The sequence below is a fragment of the Scylla paramamosain genome, chromosome 32, assembly GCF_035594125.1.
Source record: "Scylla paramamosain isolate STU-SP2022 chromosome 32, ASM3559412v1, whole genome shotgun sequence".
Classification (NCBI taxonomy): domain Eukaryota; kingdom Metazoa; phylum Arthropoda; class Malacostraca; order Decapoda; family Portunidae; genus Scylla; species Scylla paramamosain.
The window spans coordinates 17,628,337-17,653,903 of record NC_087182.1 but is presented as its reverse complement, the minus strand read 5'-3'; the positions used below and the strand labels follow the sequence as shown (position 1 = coordinate 17,653,903).

The following is a 25,567-nucleotide window of genomic DNA, read 5'->3' as shown; positions in this document are numbered from 1 at the left end:
TATAATAAAACTGAATGTAAACATGTCACACGGGGAACTACTTGGCTGTCAAAACTTTAATTTCCCTTTAGAACATCCAGCAAGCAATACATAAATGAAAAGTGGGTAAAAAATGCAATAAAATGAGTATGATGGGATAGTGGGATAATGAGTGATAAGAAAAATGAATGTAAACAAGGGAGTGGGGAACTACTTTACGGGAGCGGGCGAACGGTGGAAACTAGTGGAAAGTGAAAATGGTGACGGTGGCGGCAGGTCATACTCGTCCTCTCCTCTACAACTAGGCGCTCATGGCCGTGTGTTGGTGTCCGCGGGTGTGCTGAGTGGACATGGAGTGAAGTGCGTGTGTTGGGAAAGCCTTAGCGTAGTGTTAATGCAAGATGGGTAACTGTTTTAGTAGCAGTAGTGGCGGTAATAAGGATGCCTCCAGTGAGACCAGAGTCATCACACAGCCCAGTAATCTTTTCCCGGAGCAAGTAAGTATTCCGTGCTCTTACAGTCATGTCTTCTCGTCGCTCTAAAGGCACAAGACCGTGGTCTGTTCCCCTTGATAATTTAAAGCACAGGTCACTAAGATTTATGATGGAAAAAAATATATATAAAAAAAAAATCTTGCATCCCCGCCCCAAAATCTTCAAATTCCTTTCCTTCTCATTAATTAAAGACTAGGAAACAGTGATGCGTTCATACCCATAGTATATAACAACCAGATTACGACATATGTTACAAGAAATTAATAAAAAGTTAATGACCTTCCTATCCCCGCCCAAATCTGCACTTGACACCTCGCATTGCTTACTAGGGCGTGCCTGACCTTGTTTACCTAGTGTAGGGTCAGTCTGGGTCACGTGGAGCGGTGGTATGAGGGGTCAGGTGTGGTGATTGGGTAACAGGTAGAAGCATTCCACTTGTTCCTTGTTTGTTTACGTTCATGCCCCGAGGCGGAGAGCAGGAATGGTTGACTGTACGATGATTTCCGGGCCTGTCATCGGATTGGATTTGACGTGTGGCGAGAGTGATTGCGTAAAGGATTGAGGAAATATACCGTTAATTATCTCTGTCTATTAAGGTGCGTGTGTCTGTTGGAGGTTTCTAATGTAACGTACTTAGTTTTTACACCTGTCACTGTTGTTGATCTGGGCATGAGTTTAGTCTAAATTAAAATGACTTTGCCGAGAAACAGTTATCATACCTATTGCAAACGCATGGAAATCTGCCAGAATAAGGTAATTTAGGCTTGGAAGGGATGCTGTCTTATGAATGATTTAGTCCTTTGTTAATTGTACCATTGTTTTGCTGACAGATAAATTGAGGACACTTAGGAATGTAATTAGATGTACTGTGTGTGTGTGTGTGTGTGTGTGTGTGTGTGTGTTGGACTCTTAACTCGTGTGTACATAATCCTTTCACTGTGGTTTGCAACAATTCACACCACAAAAAGGCAATATATGGAGTCTTTACAACCAAAAGGGATAAAAAAAGAATATATTTTGCAATTTCTGGCCTGGACAATGCTTGGCAGTGGCTGTGGAACAAGAGAAAATGTCTTGGAGTAATTGGTTAAGGAAAGATTTTACAGATACCAGTGAAAGAATTAAGGAACCACCTTGAGAACCCCTAGAAAGCCAAAGCATTTTCCACAAGAGCCATTAATTAAGTAACCATGAAAACCCCTACAAAATCAAAGCATTTTCCTCAAGAGCCATTAATTAAGGAACTATGAAGACCCGTAGGAAGAAAGCATTTTCCACAAGAGCCATTAATTAAGGAACCATGAAAACCCCTACAAAATCAAAGCATTTTCCTCAAGAGCCATTAATTAAGGAACCATGAAAACCCCTACAAAATCAAAGCATTTTCCACAAGAGCCATTAATTAAGGAACCATGAAAACCCCTACAAAATCAAAGCATTTTCCACAAGAGCCATTAATTAAGGAATCATGAAAACCCCTACAAAATCAAAGCATTTTCCACAAGAGCCATTAATTAAGGAACCATGAAAACCTCTAGAAAGCCAAAGCATTTTCCACAAGAGCTATTAATTAAGGAACCATGAAGACCCCTACAAAATTAAAGCATTTTCCACAAGAGCCATTAATTAAGGAACTATGAAAACCTGTAGAAAGAAAGCATTTTCCACAAGAGCCATTAATTAAGGAACCATGAAGACCCGTAGAAAGAAAGCATTTTCCACAAGAGCCATTAATTAAGGAACTATGAAGACCCGTAGGAAGAAAGCATTTTCCACAAGAGCCATTAGGATGTCAGGATAGGAAGTGAAGGGATCCTGGAATTTGAACTCACATAGTGGAAATGGAAATAGAGAGGAGGGAATCCCCAGTCTCTTTACTTCACCCCTTTAAGTTGCCCTTTACTGTGTGCAGGGGAGGCAGTGGTGGGTAGAAATATCACTGGGAACATTCCACTGGTAGAGTTTGATGGAATTGGCCCTCATAGTTAAAGATTGGTGGAAGGATTGCAGGGTGGAGAGAAGAATATTGTCCATGTCAGTGTGGGAGGTGGAGGTTTGAAAGGATGACAAGCAGAAGTAGATCCTTATGTCATTATTGTGTTGTTTGATTACAGTCTTAACTTACACTACAGTACACCTCACTGCTACAATCTACATTAATGACCTACAATAGTCACTTATGTCTGTATTGTGTTTGATTACAGTCTCAACTCTTACCTACAGTACACCTCACTGCTACAATATACACTAACGACCTGCAATAGTCCCTTATGTCTGTATTATGTTTGATTAGTCATAACGCTTACCTACAGTACACCTCACTGCTACAATCTACACTAATGACCTACAATAGTCCCTTATGTCTGTATTGTGTTTGATTACAGTCTTAACTCTTACCTACAGTACACTTCGCTACTCCAGTATACTCTACTCTATTCAATGTACTTAGTCTGGTCTATTCTACTCTCAGCTAACTATTAGTTGAAGAGAGATATAAGGAAATAGACCAAAATTACTGTAAATGTAAATATTTAAGGGTTCCTAACCTAAAATTGGTGACAAATAACAAATTTTGGAAGTTACGAACAAAAATAATCATCATCCTGGTGTGCAAATATGGAATACACATTTACGAACTGATATATGCCTATTAAACACTGGAAGAATGCATTTTAAACTCAGATTATAATGCCTCATCCTAATAAATGAGCAGCATTCAAGAAGTACATGGAATGCACATTTATGAACTGAGGTACATTAAAAAAAACTGCCTATTAAACTACAGAAGAATGCATTTTAAACCAAGATTTTAATGGCTCATCCTAATATATGAGCAACATTCAAGAAGTACATGGAATGCACATTTATGAACTGAGATACATTAAGAAAATTCCCTATTAAACTACAGAAGAATGCATTTTAAACCAAGATTATAATGGCTCATCCTAATTTATGAGCAGCATTCAAGAAGTACTTGGAATTCACATTTACGAACTGAAATACTTAAAAAAAATTCCCTATTAAACTACAGAATGCATTTTAAACCAAGAATATATGGTTCATCCTAGTTTGTGAGCAGTATTCAAGAAGTGCAGTACATAGTCCAATTGTAAGCTACTTTTCACCTGTGTATTGGGGGTTGGCCAGTGTAACGGGCATAAAATCTAGTGTGTGTGTTAAATTCTGCCTTATCTGATAGTCCCCAGATCAGATTAGATTAACGGCGGCAAAAGCACAAAGTTTGACGTGAAAAAAAGACATAAAACGATGAATATTTTTGTCACAAAGATGTGTATCATGAAAGTACGTGTTTTTGTGGAGGAAGAAGAGGATTTTGTTGTGTAGGGCTGTGCTTTGAAGAACCCGCGGTACAGTACAGGTGGTCGTATTGTGAAAGAATTATGGTAAATGCTTGTAATATTTAAATGTTTATATAAAAGCATTATCTCATTTACTCAACTTAATTTCATATCTTATTTTACATACGCTATTATCCCGAGAAATTACTGTCACATTAACATGCTTACTCACATTGCAACTGTTACCTTTATTATGCATGAGTGTTTAAATCAGATCTCTGTATCAAAAGGACTGCTGTTATTGTCATTATTATATCCGCTATAGAAAGTCATTCGCACAAGGCAGTGTTTTAGAGACCGCACTTGTGGCTTTGGAGGACTTTCTCCACTTAAGTTACTGTTGCTTTCTGGAGTCAGGTGTGTGGGTGTCTCTTGCATTGGATCTCTCTTTCTCCACTTGCATCTCTCTTGACTTGCATCTTTCTACTTATCTTCTTTTGAGTCCTCCACCACTTGCATGTCTTTCACTGCATCTGTAAATCTCTGGTCTTCCTCTCTTACTCCTCTTCCTCCCTTTCTAGAATCCTCCTTTCCACGTATGCCTCATCCCTTCCTCTGACACACCCAAACCCTCTCAGTCTCCTACTTGTCTGTGCTATCTTATATGTAGTCTATTAATTCCTATTTCATTGCCTTTGCCAGCTTGTTTATCCCCTGATCTGACCATCCTTATTTCTCTCACTTCATTCAAAGTCCTGTAAAGATTTGGTGCTGTTTGCTCTTCGTTTTTGTTCCTTTGCACGGTACCTTCTCTTTTTCCTTCTCAATGTAGTGCTATTTATTTGTCCTCCTTTCATATCTTTTTCCTTGTCTCTGCACCTTTCCTTATCTGCCTGCCCTCATTTCTTCTGGCACCTTTCTGATATCTGCTCACAAAAAGGTGTAAAGAATATGTTAGCTGTGGGGAGAGAGTAAGGGTAATAGGAACACACATTACAGAGGAGATTGATTGATTGATTGATAATTGTATGGAGCACACTTGTAGTCTAATGCATTTTGTACTTAATTGTGGATCGTGTATTTTGTCTGTCTGCCTGTCTGTCTTTTTCTATCTATTAAACGGTCAGTCAGTCTGTCAGTTTGTGTATCTGTCTTTCTATCTTGTCTATCAATCACTCATTCTATCAATTTGTCTGTCTATCTATCTATCAGTCTATTTATCTATCTATCCATCTATCATCTAATCATCTGTCTATCTAATCAGTTAGTCAGTCTATCTATCTTGTCTATCAATCACACACTCTATCAATTTGTCTGTGTATCTATCTGTCTATCAGTCTTTATCTATCTATCCATCTATCTATCTACCTATACTTATCTATCTATTTGCCTATCTTTATCTGCCTGCCTGTCTGTCTGCCTCCACCTTCACACAGCATTCCACACACCCCTTCATCCTTATCTCCTTCCTCACATCTCCCCTTCCATATCTCCTGTCCATCCACACATCCTCTTGCCTTCCTGTCCACCAGCAGCACTCCACTTGAAGGCAGTGAAAGGTGGAAGAGGAGTAGAGAGAGGATGGGGAGAAGTAAGGGAGAGAAGAAGAGGAGGAGGAGGATTAGAAAGGAGGGATTGTAGATGAAGAAGAGAGAGAGGAAAAAGTGAATAGGAATATTTTTAGGAATGGACAAACAGAAGTAAAGAAAGAGAGAAACACAGATAAGGGAGAAGAAAGTAAGGGAGAGAAGAGGAAGAGGAGGAAGATTAGAAAGGAGGGATTATAAATGAAGACGAGAGAAGAAAAAGTGAATAGGAATAGAGAGTAGGAATGGACAAATAGAAGTAGAGAGAGAGAGAGAATTTATTGGTAACAGTATATACAGTCAACATTAAACGCTTCACATATTTACCTATCTATTCTTTCATATATACCTAGTGTCTTGCCTCTCTTCTTGAATGGCACATTTCTAATGGCACTGTATGGTGACTGCATGGTGGCGAGTGGGTGTTAAATGACATGGTGTACCTTTCATTCATCAATTAGTATAACCTTACATTACACTAACCAAGACCAGCTGTGTGAGATCATCTACTTGTGAAGTGGACTGTGTGTGTGTGTGTGTGTGTGTGTGTGTGTGTGTGTGTGTGTGTGTGTGTGTGTGTGTGTGTGTGTGTGTGTGCGTGTGTGTGTGTGTGTGTGTGTGTGTTTGTTGTATCTATACTCAGACTTTTCCATTATAAATATTACCTTCTCTTCTATTCCATTCCAAGTAAATATATTTCTTTTGGAGGCATGTATATGTATCTGTGTGTGTGTGTGTCCACCAGGCTCAGTAATCCACAGTGAGGCTGCTTAATCTGACAGTGTTGGGATTAATAGGAGTGGGTGACGGTGTGATGGAAAGAGACTTAAAGGGGTGGAATAAGGGGCTCAGGAACACACAAAGCTTTATTTTTATCTTATCTAGGCTTCTTTCCTATCTGGGGATCTTGACTCAGTGTCTTACTGATGGCATTAAATAAAGGAGTTAAATCATGGTCACTATTCTGAAGGTTGTTATGCATTTCATCTTACTGGTTCAAAAGTTTTCACATTTATTGGTCAGTTTCTCGTTTTGCTGAAGTAGTGTGTGTTTTTAATCAATTCTCAATAGGAGTTGGTATGAAATATAAAGTAGGTATTTAAATCCATTTTATGTGGGACTATTAAAAAAAGGATGCAGTGTGTGTATTCTCTTTTCTTCTTTGGAGGAATATAAAGAAAGAAAGAAAGAGAAAAAAAGTACTATGTAAAACTGCATATTTTAATCTGTTCTGCAGTGTTGTTCAGAAACCATACCTGTACACATTTCTCCATAGAGCTACAGGAGTATATGCAGTACAGGTGGTGTGAGTGTAGTAGCCAGTTAGTTAAAGGGCAGATGCATACCTAGGGCGTGTGGGTGGAGGCTGCTGTCAGCTTACTGAGGCTTAGCATTACACCACACACACACACACACACACACACACACAGTAAGTATATTTTGTCAATTATCATTATTCATTTTTTATTCATTATTTTTTTATATGAAGTATGCTGGCCTGGGAAACAGTATTGGGGGAAAAAAAACCTGTCTCTATGTGTACTATTGTAGTTTAAAACTTGTACATCCTTCTAGATATTTGTTTTCTTTATTGATGGTTCGTTGCCTAAACTGTGAAGGCTTGGGTGATACAGTTTCCATAGCATCTCTCAACTGTGTGTGAGGAGTGAGGAGAGGAAAGGGTGGGGCAGTTGTGTAATGGGGGGACTTGACGGATTACTTGAAGACTAGACACCACAGCCTTTTGTCACTGGCGGGTGAGGTGAGGTTAGGTTACGTTAGGTTAGGTTAGGTTAGGCTATGAGTTAGTTTAAGGTAGGTCACTTCATATAACTTATCCTAAACTAATTACTAGACATGGAAGTAAAAAAAAAATTGGATAATGAAGATGAATACAGAAGTAAAAAAAAAAAAAATAATGATTAAATAAAAAAAAAAGTAATAGATTAATGAAAATATTGCTATGACAAGAACTGCCCTGAGTAACAACTACGGTGAAGAAAGTGGTGAGTTAGTCATGCATTTAGGTGTCATAACTAGTGCTGCTCACCACCACAGGAAATAGCAGTGTCATCATTCCTCTGTAAGGCCACAAAGGTCATGTCTTCCTGTGGCCCATGTCTGGATCACTTCACAGGCCTTGCTCTCCCCTCACACTCATGCACTCAACTCTTCTCTTGCTCTCCTCTCACACTAATGCACTCTACTCTTGCTCTCCTCTCACACTAATGCACTCTACTCTTGCTCTTCCCTCACACTAATACATTCTACTCTTGCTCTCCCCTCACACTCATGCACTCAACTCTTCTCTTGCTCTCCTCTCACACTCATGCACTCTACTCTTGCTCTCCCCTCACACTCATGCACTCAACTCTACTCTTCCTCTCCCCTCACACTCATGCACTCTACTCTTGCTCTCCCCTCACACTCATGCACTCAACTCTACTCTTCCTCTCCCTTCACACTCATGCACTCTACTCTTGCTCTCCCCTCACACTCATGCACTCACCTCAGCTCTTCCTCTCCCTTCACACTCATGCACTCTACTCAACTCTTGCTCTTCCTTCACACTAATGCAGTCAACTCAAATGCTTTCAGAGCCCAGCCTTGGTAATCTTTTCTCCTAATTGTGTTAATGTTCTCAGCTTTGCCGTGCCTCTGAATACATGATGAATTTAGCGTCCGTGTCATGTCTGTTTTTATTTGGGTCACATGAAGTTTAGATGTTCCAGCTGTTTTTTGGGTTGGGCATAGATTTTTAAGTTTAGGTTAAGATGAGATGATCTGTTCTAGATTAATATTGCATAGACTAATAGATGAACTTGTCCGTCCCAGAAATAGTTGTTCTTCATGTATTTTTCTTTTATTCATATGCAAAAGAACAAAGCATCAATAATAATACTTTGTTTTCCTGGTTCTGTCATGTCAACTTTTGTTCTTAATTGTCAAAAGAACCAATGAACTGTACAAACTTTTTACTCCAAGTCACAAAAGGAAGAGACCACTAACAAACATAGCAAAGGACTGTACAGACTTTTCTCTTATTTATAGTCAGAAAAGCAGGTCAAGACCCCTATAACAAACATGACTATTGACTGTATAAACTTTCCTCTCATTTATAGTCAGAAAAGCAAGACTTCAAGAACAAACATAACTATTGACTGTACAAACTTTCCTCTTATTTATAGGCAGAAAAGCAAGACTCCAAGAACAAACATAACTATTGACTGTACAAACTTTCCTCTCATTTATAATCAGAAAAGCAAGACTCCAATAACAAACATAGCTAAGGACTGTACAAACTTTCCTCTCATTTATAATCAGAAAAGCAAGACTCCAATAACAAACATAGCTAAGGACTGTACAAACTTTATTCTCATTTATAGTCAGAAAAACAAGACCCTTTTAACACTCTGTCCCCTTGTTGCAGGTTCCCTCCCAGCCCATAACCAGTCCCCAGAACAATGACCCGACCGGGGCAACGCGCGGGGCGACAGACAACCAGGGGCTCAGTGGCCGCCCCGTCAATGGCCTCAGTCCCTTGCCATCCCTCCCTGACTCGGAGGGAACGGCATCCACATCAAAAATATTCGTCGCTCTGTATGACTACGATGCCAGGACAGACGAGGACCTGAGCTTCCGCAAGGGGGAGCACTTGGAGATCCTGAATGACACACAAGGGGACTGGTGGTTCGCGCGGTCCAAAGCCACTAAGCAGGAAGGGTACATTCCCTCGAACTATGTGGCGAAGTTGAAGAGCATAGAAGCCGAGCCGTGAGTGTTGCTTTTGTTACTCTGTGTATGGGTGTGTGTGCGTGTGTTTTGTCTTATCTAGATACAGTATAGGACTCCAGTTAATTTATGTTTCTTCTCCTGATTAGGGTCTTCTGTGTATCTTTCAACAAAATCAGCTCAGGAATTTCAGAAAACAGATATTAAGTGTGCTGCCCTGCCCTCATGTCTACTTGCATCAGTGACAGTAGTAGTGGCACCGTTTTTCAGACCTTTCAGTGCTTGTAGTTTCAACTTTTACTTTAGATAATCAAAGACTTCTCAGTTGGTGTCATACAGTAATCACCAGTTAAAAAAAGTTAAAATAGTGAGTTATTTGTGTTTTGTACTGTCACTTTTTATTGGCAGTGTTGATGTGAGTTTTAAACATTACTGATGGTACTTTGAGAGGATGAGAAGGGTAGAGCCAGTCACTTCTTACTGGCAGGGTGTTGATGTAGGTTGATGTGGCTTTTAAACATTACAGATGGTTCTATTAAAGGACCTAGAAGATAGAGGAGGTCACTTTTATTGGCTCTATTAAAGGACCTAGAAGATAGAGGAGATCACTTTTATTGGCAGTGTTGATGTGGCTTTTAAACATTGTAGATAGTTCCTTTGAAGGACCTAGAGGATAGAGGAGGTCACTTTTATTGGTTCTATTAAAGGACCTAGAAGATAGAGGAGATCACTTTTATTGGCAGTGTTGATGTGGCTTTTAAACATTGTAGATAGTTCTTTTGAAGGACCTAGAGGATAGAGGAGGTCACTTTTATTGGCAGAGTGTTGATGTGGCTTTTAAACATTGCAGATAGTTCTATTGAAGGACCAAGATGATGGAAGTCACTTTTTATAAACAGAGTGTTGATGTGGCTTTAAAACATTGCAGATGGTACTTTGGGAGGATCAAGAGGATAGAGGCAGAGAAGAAACTGCTGCTGCCAGAGAATGAGCATGGGGCATTCTTGATACGTGACTCGGAAAGCAGAAGAAATGACTACTCCCTCTCTGGTGAGTCACGGCAAGTCACTTCACCATTTGCTAGTTTTTATGTTGTCCGTCACTTTTCTGAGTCACTTCACGCCACAAGAATTTCCTTCCGTCCCTCATTTCACCCCACACGAACTTCCTTCCATCTCTCACTCACTCCATACAAATGTCCTTCCATCCTTTAATTTTTTATTCCCTATTTATTGTAATGTAGCTATTTTGTCACTATCCATTCATCAGTCCATGTTTCTCTTTTTTTTATCAATAATCCTCTGTGATCAGTTATTCCATTAATTTCTACATATTTCCTGTCATTAATCCCATGCCATCCATCCATCCATCCTTCCGTTACAGTCCGAGACGGCGACACAGTCAAGCACTATCGCATTCGCCAGCTGGATGACGGCGGGTTCTTCATTGCCCGTCGCACCACTTTCCGAACCTTACAGGACTTGGTGGAGCACTACAGTAATGACGCTGATGGCCTCTGTGTCAACCTCAGGAAACCGTGCATACAGGTGAGTGTTTATTGGGGCTTGGTGTGTACTTAGAGTGGTGTCTCTTGGAGGTTTTGGTTTGGTATGGATGTTTGACAGGGTTTGGTGTATGCTGGCAAGGTGTTTCTTGTGGTTCTGTGGGTGTTAAGGTGGGTGTTCCTTAGGGCTTGGTGTGTGTCAAGGGGAATGTTCCTGGGAGTGTTGAGGTGGGTGTGTCTTGTGGGTTGCTGCATGTTGTGTATGTTTCTGAGGATGCTAAGATGGGTGACTGCCTAAGTTTGCGTTGTAGTGTGGTGTGGGTGATGGTAATGTTCATATTAGTGTGTGTGTGGTTTTGGGGTTTCTGGAGAGAGAGGGAGAGGGAGGGAGAGAGGATAGGTTTAAGTCAGCAGGGATTGAAAGGGATGAAAGTTACTGTAGTAGTGTGTTTGTGTGTGCTATTCAGTGAGGAGTTGTGAATGATAGCAGCTGTAGTATTATTAGATGTAGTAGTAGAGGTAGTGGTAGTAGAAGAAATCCTAGGTGTAGTAGTAGAGGTAGTGGTAGTAGAAGAAATCCTAGGTGTAGTAGTGAGAGTGATTGAAGCAAACATTGAACACAACACACTTTACACACAATTTCTCCAGTTAACCTGTGGTACAAGCAGTAGGTGTGTGTGTGTGTGTGTGGCAAGATGAAGTGGTAAGCTTCCTTGTTGTAGCCAAAACCAACTAATCTTACACCTCAGCTGGCTTGCATTCACTGGCAACACAAACAGTGACCCTTTAAAAGAAACATGCTAGTGTTGCAAGCTAACTGTGAAGGAAGACAGAAATAGTTTTAAGAATACATGATTGGTTAAGGTAGTGCAGCCTTCATTTTTGTTCATGCTTACTTCTGTATGAATTACTTTGTATGTATAAAGGTTTCTTGTAGATTCTATTGCATAGTAGTTTGGATATTGATTATTGTAATATTGATCACAAGATTTGGCTATAAATCTTACATATTTTTGATCTTATAAATTACTGTGAATTCATTGACTGAAGCTTTCATAGGTTAGCTCAACTTATTCCTGTATTGTTATACTTTTAATTGTCCCTGCATGGAATTATTAATTTTGAGCCCTTTCATTTCTTTTGGAAAGAAGGAGCATTGACATTGAAGTAATTCATGATAAATGTAATTACTTAACCTTCTTCATCACCCAGTCTAGTGCTTGTGAAATGAAGGAGTAGCTTAATGGATGGGCTGCAGATGCAGGTATTTTGTGGATTTCTAAATGGTTTTCCTTTCTTTCAAATTACTCTCCTCTCACCACCGGGGAAAAAGGCTGTAAGTTGATGGGTGAATTCTGTAGTTGACTGACTGCATGATATATATTGTGGATGATGATGATGATGATGATGACGTGCATTTCTTAGCTCTCCTAACACTACTTAGCCAGACAGAACCAGGAATGAGCCGCATGGCATTGGGGCACAAAGCCACAGTACTCTCTGTCTGTTGTACTCAGAGCTTTGTGACTGTCTTGTAGAGCTTCCTGTCCATAGACTGTACTTGGGAGGAAAAGTACAAAGTGACCTATCCAGAATTACTGTGTTTGTGCTGGTGCTGCTGGTGCTGCTGCTGTTACTGGGGTGATGGGCAGCACAGTAACTGGATTGGTAGCAGGGAAGGTGATGAGAGAGTTTGTGGAGATGTGTGCACTGTTATTAGCTGCTGCTCTACACACACCTTGGATCTGTTCTTTACTTACTGCATGGCATTGCTGTGGTGTTGGGTTGTAGATTGGTTGCCTTTGGTACTACTACTACTATTTGAGCAAGCTATTGTTTTGCAAGTGGAAGGACTGCTGTTGTTGCTGCTGCTACTACTGCCGCGATCCCGTGTTGCTAGATGGGTTGTGTGTAAGAGAAAAAGAGAGAGAGCTTCAGAAGACAGTGGAAGGAAGTTTTTGGACAAATGCTCGCCATCCAGAAAACTTGCGTGATGAAGAACCTGTGTGTTGACTGATCATTCCTTTCCTTTCAATGCATTTTGGCTGGTGGTTTAGTATCCATATTGAAATGCTGTGTGTGACATAGTTTGATGAGGCACAGTTGATGCTCACTCACTGAATGTAAGGACAATAGACAATACATGGCCCATTGCTAACTCTGTACTTACCTACAAAGTGATGAGTAGTTGCTTTACTAAGGCATGTTTTTAGATTCTAATGTTACACTTTACAATTAGTGGTAAAGTGCACTTTTAACTTTATTTGTGGAGTGGTGAGGTAAAGCTAACACATGCTAGTACAGTAAGACTCTTGCCCCCTGAGAGGGACAGTCAGGCAGTCCCTGAAGATACTCACAGCATAAGGTGTTAAGTGTGAGAGATTATCGTCACACCTCAGTCACAAAGTAAGTGTTGCAAGATTAACATTTCAATCTAGGACTGCAGTACAACTGCTTGTGTTCAGTCTTGTGACATGGTCAGGGCACTACCGCTGCCACTCTTGTAAGCACACTTTACGTTATTTAAATTGATTTAAAAAGGGAAGCTGCCACAACATTGCTATCATATGGTGTACATTATTTAAATATCTACATATGGCTTCTTTAAAGGGAAATTTTCAAAGGAGAAAGGAACAAAAAGCTTCCTTTTACAAGTTATCTATATAAGAAAATCTACATATTAAATTTTGTGATAGCTGTCTCCAAGAAGCTTGTGTTAAAAAAAGCTTGCTTTCAACATGAATACATTTAATGGCATAAGAAAATAAAAGAGATAGAAAACTTGACTTTGTAATATATTGGCAAAGTTTTTTCCTTGACTCAGCAGCAGTTAAAATTGGCTGTATTTGTTTGGAAGCCATTATTACTTGCTTTACTGAAGGAAAACTTGCTGCATTTGTTGAAGAGTGGATTGTTTGTGCCAGCTCAACATACATGGACAGTAGATGTAGCATTGCAATTAATATCACGTCCAAGCAACTTTTGTCCGAGGCAAGAAGATGTGACAAGTAACAATAATGTACGGGGGAGGTCTTACTGTAGTGTGAGCAGTGTGTTGTGAGTCTCTGGCAATACTAGGAATAATCTAAAGGCCTGCAACCACTGTCTGAATGCTTAGTTTTGCTGTTAACACTTCACACGCACTCCTCACAGATTGAGAAGCCAGTGACAGCCGGCCTGTCCCACAACACACGTGACCAGTGGGAGATTGACAGGTCGTCCCTCAAGTTTGTGCGCAAGCTTGGCCATGGACAGTTTGGCGAGGTGTGGGAAGGCCTCTGGAACAACACCACGCCTGTTGCCATCAAGACACTCAAACCTGGTGAGTTGAACACTTTGTGTTGGTTGTTTAGAGCTTGCCCTTGAGAATCTTTTGAGAACAGGAAGTGTTAAAAAAAATCTGTAAGCACTTTTTGATGGATTTTAGAATTACCCTTTCTAGGAGCATCATAGAAACCCTGGGATGTTGAACTAAAGGATTCCAGTGTGAGGGAATGGTTAGGGACTGAACCCTTCCTTGGGAGGACAGTCATGGCAACACAAGACCAATATGTTACTAATGAGAGTGTGGCAGATTACCATGAACCTAATTCTTGCTATTTATGTGCATGATACAAATTAATTAGGTTTAAAAAATCAGTTACATTCCTTAAAAGTTAATTGTAAGTATATCTATCAGAGATTTTTAATATTATGTGCTGAATCCTGACACACATCCTCCACACCCATCCACAGGCACTATGGACCCCAAGGACTTCTTAGCGGAGGCACAGATCATGAAGAAGCTGCGGCACTGCAAGTTAATACAGCTGTACGCAGTGTGCACGCTGGAGGAACCCATCTACATCATCACTGAACTCATGAAGAACGGCTCTCTCCTCGAATACCTGCAGGGTGGGTGTGACTCCCTGCTCTCAATTGTTATGGGCTGATATTTTGTCTGGGGTGTTAATAGATGAGTAGTGAACCTTCTGGGGTGTTACTCATACAGGAAAATATTTTGCATAGGATGTTGGTAATGGGTGTGGCATCCACTTGTGGTTGTTAATGGGGTGATACTTGTATGGGGGTGTTGAGGGTGGGTGTAGTTGTCCCCAGTGGTTGTGTCTTGGGTGTTGAGGGCTTGTAGTGGTTTGTGTGGGGTGTAAAAACTACTGAAATTTGTATGGCAGTAGATTGTATGTGTAATATATAAAAAAAAAAAAAAAAAAAAAACTTGCTTGCACTCCCTGAAGTCCATGTGATGATTTAGATAGAACACAGTGCTCCCTATTCCCTTTGTGCTGTAGGTGACTGAATGAGGGCACAAGTCTGGGAACCTCTCCTTTGAATGTATTGACCACAGAAGTAGGAAGTTGTTAGTGAGGGTTTTGGTTTTCTTTGATCATTTTTTGAGTTTTATGTTGTAAGTGAAAGTAATTAGGGCCCCTTTTCATTTCTTTTTCTGTTAATTTTTTTTTGTTTTCCTTTTGTGCTTCTTTCTTGGATGTCACCTCGCATTTGCAGGAAAAGGCAAGTTGACGTCAAAAAATCATGCACGTTGGACTTATGTGTGAATTAACTGACCTTACCGGATGTGTGTGTGTGTGTGCGTGTGTGTGTGGACCTGTCATTGCTTGTCTCTCAGGTAGTGTGCATGGCAGATACATGTGTATGCGTGTGTGTGCTCTAATGATCCTCTGTTGTAATCGCAGGCAAGGGTCGAGGGTTGAAACTGAACAGCCTGATAGACATGGCAGCACAGATAGCTGCTGGCATGGCGTTCCTGGAGTCGCAGAACTACATCCACCGAGACTTGGCGGCGAGGAATGTTCTCGTCGGCGACAGCAACATTGTCAAAATAGCCGACTTTGGCCTGGCACGTCTCATCAAGGTGGGAACTTGTGCGGTTGGCCTTGTTTGTTTATCTTTTGTTCTATTCAGTTTTTTTATTTATCCTTTTATTTACTTTTCTTTTGTGGGTTGGAATTTTATCACTAAATGTCTTACTAGTGTTGGGGGGGGAGAAAAAACCTGTGCTGCTCGTTTAAGTCTTTGTAGTGATTCATTCCCTACATTACCAGTCAGTTTTGTGTTGTGTTGTGTTAATTTTATTTTGGGAAAGTTGACTCATTCAGAGGATTCCATAATAATAACTCTGAGTAATTAGAATGAAATGCTCTTTTAACTGCAACAGCTGTCTCCATTTTTCATTAAGGAGTCTATTGTAGGGTTTGATTAATCAGTTAGGAGATAAATACCTCTTATTGTCTCAGGTCACATTAAAAAGATAGGTTGACTGTTTCCATAATTGTTTTGAAGTGTGAATGTCACTAAATAGCAGACCTACTTGTCACCAGAGTCTCTCAGTGTTGAAATGTCATAGGTTTATTGTCCTTTTATTTCGTAAGTTCGTGCAGTAACCCACTATTCTTCTCTCTTATTCTTCTATCTTTTAAGAATAAGGTAAGAACAGTTTGTCTTTCCTTATATTCCTCGTTCCTCTGTTTTTTGTCCTGCCTTTTTCTCTATGTTGAGACACCACCTACTTACTACTACTTCCTTCTTCCCTGGAGGATGACGAGCACATAGACTATAAGTAAAAGAAAGTCCAGCAAACTTCATCACACAGTTGCCTTAGAGAAAGTTACCCTTGTGAGATTACTGCTTTTCGTAATGTACTAAAGCAGAGTCCATAGTAATTAAATGTCAAACCATAGCAGATGATACTATAGATACCACACTGTATACTTTAGTTCTCACAGTTTGTATGAAGTATTGTTTTATGGGCATGTAGAGGCTTGTGAACAGGACAGCTGAGACAGGTTCTGGACAGCACTTCTGCCTTGCAAGGGGTGGTGTCACAGAAACTGGATCCTTCAGTGAAGAACATTTTACCTGCAGATTATTTTGCTTTGGTAAACGCCACTACCTCCTTTTGGTTTTCCATCGGGACTTTGGTACAGCATGAGGGTGTGTGCGTGTGTGTGTGTGTAATTGCAGTTTATTTGTTAACTATATACTTGAACTCTGTGTGTGCCACGTTTGTCTTTGTTGTCATACACGTTGGTGTTTTTTGAGAAGCCTTAATCGCACACTCTTCCTTGGATGGACCACAAGAGGTGGTCTAGCAGTGTGGAAAATGCTCTCTCACCACTGAGTGACTATTGGTTATAGCTTCATAATGTAATATGATAACACTTGCTTTTTACAGTAAACTTTCACTTGGTCTTTTGGGTATTTTCAGCACTGCCATAAACTTTTGAAGATAGTATTGGGATAAATGCCTCTAAATTTGCACAGATGTAAACTATTAAACTGAACCTTCAAAGGGAAGATTAGTGGCTTTGAGAAAGCTTCACATTGGAGGACTGAGTGTGTGTGTGTGTCTGATGAAATGTTGAGGATTCATGCTCATTGTCTTGAACACATTGAGCTGTTACTAAGACTATTTTCAAAAGTCACAGATTTTCATGTTTTTTCCTCTTAGTGGTGCAAAATCTTTTTAAACTGTCACTTGAATAATGAAAATACTTGAAAACTCTGTTACTTTCACTGGATCTTGTCAAAATTTGTCAAAATAAGACACAAACATTAGAGAATATATTCCCAAGAGTCACAAAGTTAGTTTCAAGGCCAGGGCTCAGATGAGCCTTCTCCTACATTTGCTTTGCTTTCAGTAGGTACTGTTCTCTGTGGACAGTGCTATGATAGACTGACTGCCAGCCACATGACAGCCTGGAGCAGTGAGCACATACAAACTTGTACAACATGACACAGGGGAAGGCTGACACCTGACACTCTGAGTCTTGTTCTAACCTTTGATGCTCTCAACACAGGTAGTGGAAATTGTCCTGTAAGAAAAAGCTTCATGCTTAAAGAGGTACCCAGGGATGCAGATGTCCTGCCATTGAGTTAGGGTGCTATGTTGCTCCTCAGCTTATCTCTAAGGCACTGTCTCTCTTGTGTGAGGTGGAGACCAGTGGTGTGGTGGTTGTTTGTGGTGACTGGTAGATGTGTAGTGGTGAGAGAATTATGGCAACAGGTTGGTAAGTGTGAGGGTAGGATGCCTGAGTCAGTGTGTTGTGTGCTAGGAATCACCAGCTCTCTTGTTGCACTGAGTAGATACATCGAGAGGCAGATAGACCAGCAGTACTCAGCCTTTAGTCAGGACAGCTGTACCACAGCCTCAGCTGTGTTGTGGCTGCAGTTCAATGTATGTTTGCAGTCTTGACCACCATTTTCAAGTCAGAGTGAAGGTCTGAATGGTACATCATTGCCTTCCCCAGAAGTTGTTTTCTGGTTTACTTTGTCATTGTAACTTCACTTTTCTGGTTTATCGGTAACAAATTTGCTGGTTTATCACTTCAAATGATCAAAAGCAGTGAATGAGTCTTTATACAAGCTCAAGTTTACCTGCATTGGCATTGTATAAGGTGACCTTTGGTTGTGGGGATGGTGGTAGGGGAAGGAGAGGCTGGCCCTGTCTACCTGCCCCTCCAGCTTGTGGTTTTGCTGGAGACCACTTGCTTTTGGCTTCTTTATTTACTTATTGCCTATCATGAAGCAGCAGACATATGTTCCTCTCATGACCTGCAATGTTGCTATTCTTATATGGTGGGTAGGTTGTTGCTGCTAATCTTTAAGACGTACCTCCTACGTGTGTGTGTGTGTGTGTGTGTGTGTGTGTGTGTGTGTGTGTGTATGTATCATACTTTAAGTCATTGATGTGTTTTATTATTATTATTATTATTATTATTATTATTATTATTATTGTTATTATTATTATTATTATTATTATTATTATTATTATTATGCCATCACTGGACTTGAAATGTTCTCATAACTGTATATTTACGCCATGACATTCTGATAATATTTTATCAGACACTTGAGCAGGTAATGGAAATCAAGATAGATCCATGGTAGTCCTGCTCTTAAGAATATTTTTAAAAGATCATAAAGTTGAGGAGTTTGGTCTTGTTCCCTGATTTTAGACATAGTTACTGTGGATGCATGTTATTAGCTGTATCTTCATTCTTACATAGACTTTATATTAACCTTCACTGTGGCAGATGCTTCCTCTGTCCTCAGTAGTTGGCCTCACTTAAATGAGCATCACTAGAAAAGTGTTCACTGAGATTGGTTAAGAAAAAAACATTAAGGAACACAAGGCTGTAGAAATTTGAGTCTGTATATACGTGTAGTTGAGACACACACACACACACACACACACACACACACACACACACACACACACACAGTGGAGGTAGGAATACAAGGAAGATTTTCTTTAAGTGAAAATACTTCCATGCAGCACAAAGATGACACAAGTATCCTTGTACTACATCCAAATTTTCTGTCACCAGGAGGATGAGTATGAGGCCCGAGTTGGTGCTCGTTTCCCTATCAAGTGGACGGCCCCTGAGGCAGCCAACTACTCCAAGTTCTCCATCAAGAGTGACGTGTGGTCCTTTGGCATTTTGCTCACTGAACTCATCACCTACGGTCGCATACCTTACCCTGGTTAGTGGCCCTTCCTGGGTGTGTGTGTTTATTAAAGCTAGAGGGTGTTTGTATTATGTCACAGAATATCTTATGTCACATACATTTACCAGGCCAGCATCCTTTGCAGAGCAGGTAATTGGTATGAGGTGTTGCACACAGTGATGTCTACAAGTGTTCCTTTTCATCAGACATTGGTGACCTCAATTTTGGTCACAATGCTTAGTCTCAAAATTGATTGATCATTGTAACAACTGTAAGCCAAGATGTGTAGATGACTTCAAGAATTTAGGCCGTTTGTAGCTGGTAATGAATCATGGCAATTTGGACAACAGTAATTAGTCACTAAAGTTTACTGTAACCCTGGTATGAAATGTAACCTTGTCCCCTGTGTATAGGTATGACCAATGCAGAGGTGCTGCATCAAGTAGAGCATGGGTACCGCATGCCCCCTCCACCTGGCTGTCCTGCAACCCTGTATGACATCATGTTGGAGTGCTGGCACAAGGACCCCATGAAGAGACCCACATTTGAAACCCTCTCATGGAAGCTGGAAGACTTCTTCACCCTTGACAACTCCGAGTATAAAGAGGCCACTGTAGCCTACTGACCCTCAGTCCTGAAGCCCAGGTCTGGGGGCTGTCCTGATGCAGAGCTGTATCCTGCCTTCACCTAGAGTTGCTGCCAGACATTGTGTGCATGGTAAGACCAGTTTTGCTGCCTTGACAGAGATGGCATCATGGGAATGTGTGCTTTGCGTGGCTGCCTTGTGCTCTGGCTGGTGATGAGCAGTGTGGCAGTGGTTAGGTAACTGGTCCTGAACTCTTAATGCTGGCCTTGATGTTCAGCATACAGTGAGAGGTGGACCCTGTCAGGTTGAGCAGGAGCAGTATGGTGTGGGAGTAGAAAGTGTTACTCCAGTGTGAACAGTATACTCATGTGCCCAATTTAAGTATTTTATGGACATTTTAAGCTGCCTTTGTCCCAGTCAACGATAGATATGGGAAATTCATCCAAGACTATAACCATGCAAGGTGAAGCATGCATGCTTATATAGACTCGGAGGCAGCTACTGGATAGAACTTGAAGGAAACATGATTACAGCAATAGGACATTGTGCTCCTCTACTGGACTGAGAGCATGTACCTCTCAGTCATGTAGAGGAGTCTGTATCTTACGTGAAATGTATTGGTACTAAGAATAGAGGCAGGAGGTAGTGACCCGACAGTCCCTAAGTGTTGATTCGGCTACCCCTCCATGCCTTGGACTGAGAAAAGTGTCACATCACAGTTTAAATCTTAGAAACCATTTTTATAGTGATGGTGGTGTGTGGAAAACTTTTTTAATGATGAGAGGGAGCAGACAATGATGTTTGTATAGTATTTAAAATGAATTGCAGGTCAATCAGAAAACTGCCAAACTAAGAGAAACTTTGTAGGTACGTATACATACATACTGCAGAAAGTTTCTCTGTTGCTGTTGACTAAGGAAAGGTGTTTCCACAGCTGGTAATCTGAGTGAAGTATACAAGAATTTAACTGTACTTGGTGACATTTATCAACAGGTGTCAGTTGTTGAGAGACAACCTGTGTATGGTACTTGTGTCAAGCTTTTCACTGTTCTGCCAGACTCAAACTGTGATTAACTGTATGGAGCTTGATACCCAAAGAGTCGCAACCTTTTACTCTACAGTGAATATTCATTTTCAGTATAAATTTGCAAATGTCACAAATTTCAATAGTTTGTCATCTCATGTAATGCCTTAGAATTGCACCAAAGAATAGATTAAAATTTCCTTTTTTGGAAATTGCTGTGGTGTGCAAGTATAAGTGACTCATCCTTTTTATGCTCAACTTGTAAGGTGTGTGGCAGGTGGTGTTGTGTCTCTCTGCTGTGCCTGGGAGTGGCGGGCAGGTCGGGGCAGCAGGGCAGCGGCGTCTGCCCCACTGTCCCCCTGCCTTGGATGACACACTGAGGGGAGCCAGAAGACATGCTCGTGTCAGCAAACCTGCACAATTTATATGACATAAAACCGGTAATTGTATTTTGGCCTACAGTATATAATGGGTAGATACGTACATGTCCTGATGTATGCTTTGGGGCAGTCATGGCCAAGTCCACGGCCAGAGTGGACGGGAGTCTGAACATGGAAATTTAGGACCATAAGTAGACTTTTCCATTAAGTAGTCATTATTCTTGGTTTTATTATTTTTTTATATTTTTAATAATTTAATATTTTATGTACAATTCAGTGGAGCAGAGAAGATTTTGAAATTAAAAAATTCAGTTTTAAGTGGCTTTTATTGGCATTATTTATTGTGAACACCAAATTAAGAATTGGTCTTTCTTAGTTTGATGTCTGCTTTGCTCTGGATCAGTTTCATGTTTTGTGTTTGTTATTTTATTTTTTTTTTTAAGTCCAGTAACTTGTGTTAATACTTTGTCTACTTAACAGTCTACTTCATCCTAAGCATGTGTGACACTGTAGCCAGCCAGCCCCTTGCCCCCATGCGTCCCCTCCTCACCACTGCTGTAATGTCTCTGTAGCTTGTCCACAACTCTCTTAATTAAATGCTTGGAAACGGGCGCTCATTCCCAGTAGTGTGTGACTATTGTGGCTTTACTGCAGCAGGTCCTTTGTAAATTTGTATATATTTGTATAGATTTCATGTGATTCTGTTTCCATTTGTGTATTTGTAATACTTTGTCTTATTAAGTGTAAGGGAAAGGTGTGGGAACCAACCAGTGATTTTGTCTGTATACATCATGCAAGGGTTTGGGAATACTTTAATATGCAATGTTTGTATGGCAAATACTATCATTGGTTCAACTTTTCAAATATTATGGAATGCATATAATCTGAAGAACAAGACATTTTTGCACCAGATGAATTTTTTCAGGAGACGATAACATTTCACAACAAACAGGTCTCTAAAATTGTGACAAAACACCCACAGCCACATAGTGTGTCAGGTTGTCTCACTCGTGCAACATTTGTTCAACAAGCCCACACTTCCTGGTGCACAACCTTAAGTAACTTGTCCTGTGTGTATCATTTCATTGATTACTTCATGTGAGCTTGGCCGTTCATTGGTGAGGAATGAACATTGCTTGCATGGGAAGTAATGATTAGTCCACTAACCTTGTTTAACCATCAGCATGTGAGTGAGTGAGTGAGTGAGTGAGTGAGGTGTGTGTGTGTGTGTGTGTGTCTGTGTGTGTGTGTGTGTGTGTGTGTGTGTGTGTGTGTGTGTGTGTGTGTGTGTGTGTGTGTGTGTGTGTGTGTGTGAATACCTAGATGATTATGGCCTTGTGAATTCAAAATTAATTGTACAATATTAGGAAGTAACTACCTTCATTTTTCAAAGAAGGCTATATTTTCCCTTTCTCTTAGATATTTATATATTAAAGGAAGTAATATTAAAACTCAGTTATGAGCTCTGTATGCAAAAGCCAACCATGATGTAGATACCTTGTGTTAGTTGTCTACTGGAGAAAATATTCGGGAGCTGTTCAGTTAATCCTAAAAGCAGTTAGGTAATTATTTATTAATCAAATCAAGGAAACTAAGAACTGGACTGAATTGCTGGGAACTCTGAGCTGGCTTTGGTGTGGTTACAGTTATATATACTACAGTAACATTAAGATTATATTTAGGCTTATTATCACAAAGGAAAAATGAAATGGGAAATGTGCAATTATTCCAACAGCAACATTAAAACCAAAATTTGTTGAAGTAATTTGTCAAATCAGTAAGTCAGACAACCAGCAAAAGATGTGGGAGTCAGTCAGCTGCTTGCGATGGTAAAGGCATGACAGGTGTGCACTGCTCTCCTGTGATGTGATCTTCATTATCAGAAGTAATAAGACTCATTTAGGAGAGTTGTAATGCTTGATCATGAACTAAGAGGGAGAATGTATGGCTCAGCATTAGTCTGAAGTGTTGCCAACACAAAGAAAGTCACCAATGATTCCTGTACATGTATGATGACAGTATTAGTGTGCCGGGTCTGTCGGGATTTGCACATTTCTAAATGAACATCCAAAAAATGTTGGTCAGGTTTTATATATTTTTTTAAATTGGAAAACTTGTGCATGTATTCCATGTGTCAGGAAGCTACATAGTGTCCCTTCAGATGAAGAATATAATTACAGAGGCATTTAATTTGTAGTGCTATATGTAGTTAGCTTTTGTGGCAGTAAAAAGATATTTTGTAATGGATGATTTAATATTTTCAGATAATTGTGGTCATGAAGTAATATAAGCATCAATGATTTAATATTTTCAGATAATTACAGCCATAAAATTATCATTAGCACTGTTAGGAATGTGAAATTATAAAGCTGTGACGTCATAAGCATCCAGAAATCATATTTATGTGCCGCTAAATTTATACTTTATAGTTCCAGCCACGTGTCTTATGTGTGTGTAGGTGTGTGTGTCCTCCAGAGGTGCTGGTGCACTCCCGTGTCATAACTCTAGTGTTGGTAACTGCTGAGTCTCCCTGACTCTTGCTTGCTAATTACTTCTGTGGCCCAAGATGAAGCCATTTCTAACATTTGTGAATCAACAAGGAAGGGCTGTAGGCCCGTAGTCACTAGTGGGACATCACTTGGCCCCGTCCACCACTTTAGGAGCAGCACAGAGTTACATAGATAGCGGGGTGCACACATCACAGAGGTTAACAGTTGGCAACTTTGTCTGCCAGGTGTCAGCAGAAAACTGTGCAAAAGTGCCTATGGCATTTGCTCTTGGTCTCTTAGGGAAGTGTTTCTAGTGATTCTTGGGAAGGAAAGCCTCTGTTTGTCCACCCCCTCAATTTAGATACAGGTGCGTTTCCTGATTTAACACTTCTTTCTTTTAATGTTATCCAGCCAATAGCTCAGTCTTTCCTTTGATAGCCATGATGATGTCCTTAACATAAGGGTGCACTCACCAGCAAGGCATTGACTATACAAGCAGTAATAAATTATGTTTATTTTACTGAGAGATGTTAGTTTTCTTTGCAGGTATTTCATATATTAGTATGTACTGATGTGAACAATGACAGGAAAGTACACTTCAAAGTTTCCTTGGGCACTTTCTTAAAAACTGAGCTAATTGATATTATAGGCTTAAGTTGGTAAGATATAAGATAGTCTTCTAAAAAGGTGGTTTTTTGTATGAAGTGAAGCTTTCAAAGGCAACCATGTCCCATCCTCCTGTAACTACTAAGTCATGATTATTTTTGTTAAGATTGTGGTTAAGCTTCTGCCTCTCCGCTGGGCCTCAGGTTGAATGTTGCGAGAAGTTAGATGCAGAGAGAAGAAAATTCAGATGTAGTTTGAATATTTTGATATATTTTATATGCATATAATAACTTCACTAACATTCTCTGACTTTCTGGTTTACCAATAATTTTATTCAGTATTATATCATAGAAGTCAAGTTTTGTAGGTTTCCTTTATACACAAAACATGTGAAAGATTCCTTATCAAACTGACGCTGAATTATGATTATGTATGCATACTCTTAAGTTAAATCCATCTTCACAAAAAAGCTCAAACATGCTCTCAGAATGCTGACAAAAAGAAAACTTTGTATTAATCCTAAACGGCACAATGGTGTAAATGACTTGCCAATCTGTGCCTGCGTTTGCTGCTTAGCCACTCACAGCAACAAGTGGAATTCCATGTAAACTAAGATATATAAAAAAAATTCTCTTTAGGAACAAAGTTTAATGCTGGATTTCCATGACATCAGGATTTGTGTTACTGTAGTACATAATGCTATGGTGGTATGATACTCACATGGGAGGAAGAATAGTATATGTGTTTTGAGTCTCTGTGAATATATAGTCCTATCCCGATATTTATGAGTACTGAAGGATGTACAGTAATTTATTCCCTTCTGTTGGTGACATGAAATTTTGTGTCCCGCTTGAAGTCTGAGTGAGGATGAGGAGGTGTAATGTATTCACAGGAAGACAACTATGATGCAACTGAAAGAAGTGATATACTGCAGGAAGTCAAGTGCCCTGTGTTTTCTACGAAGATGTTTTAGCTTTTCTATCATTACATTATGCGTGGGGAGGTGTTGCCGGTGCATGTCACTCAAAGGAAGTTTAAGAAAATCTATCCAAGTGATTTCTCAATGTACTGGATTTTTTATATTTTCTTTGTTTTTATTGTTCATGTGACATGTGGACCATTATGTCTTGAAGTATGGGTTGAAATTATTTACTTGTGATAAAGATCCTGTTAATTTTTCTTTGGTAAATGTAATTCAATTTGATAGTCACAAGCTAGACCATCACTGTAGCAACAGTTCTAAATATCAAACTGCAAGTTAGTGAAAGGTATTTACAAGTTACCTTACCCAACAAATAATAGGTCAAAAAGAGTACAGTTAGGTAACTTGTATGCATGTTCGTAATGAAAACTTGAAAATACATTGTGGTTTTCTATGCACCTAAGATTATTACTAACAGTATGATGATGTGCACTGAC

General features: G+C 39.9%; 1 protein-coding gene across 1 annotated transcript; it reads left to right on the top strand.

The window, feature by feature from the left end:
* The first annotated feature begins 208 nt into the window (after nucleotides 1-208).
* LOC135089317 (tyrosine-protein kinase Src42A-like) lies at nucleotides 209-25,511 on the top strand. The gene is made up of 9 exons (XM_063984850.1): nucleotides 209-476; nucleotides 8,789-9,132; nucleotides 10,019-10,140; nucleotides 10,474-10,637; nucleotides 13,748-13,916; nucleotides 14,330-14,488; nucleotides 15,289-15,467; nucleotides 18,943-19,099; nucleotides 19,477-25,511. The coding sequence occupies exons 1-9, from the start codon at nucleotides 381-383 to the stop codon at nucleotides 19,686-19,688; spliced, it is 1,602 nt and encodes a 533-aa protein (XP_063840920.1). The 5' UTR covers nucleotides 209-380; the 3' UTR covers nucleotides 19,689-25,511.
* Nucleotides 25,512-25,567: the final 56 nt, after the last annotated feature.

Bases quoted from the DNA above. Each gene is read 5' to 3' on its own strand.
- LOC135089317 (XM_063984850.1), top strand. From the start codon at position 381: ATGGGTAACTGTTTTAGTAGCAGTAGTGGCGGTAATAAGGATGCCTCC. The intron at 13,917-14,329 runs GTGAGTTGAACA...ACCCATCCACAG, and splicing joins CATCAAGACACTCAAACCTG to GCACTATGGACCCCAAGGAC. The intron at 14,489-15,288 runs GTGGGTGTGACT...TTGTAATCGCAG, and splicing joins TCTCCTCGAATACCTGCAGG to GCAAGGGTCGAGGGTTGAAA.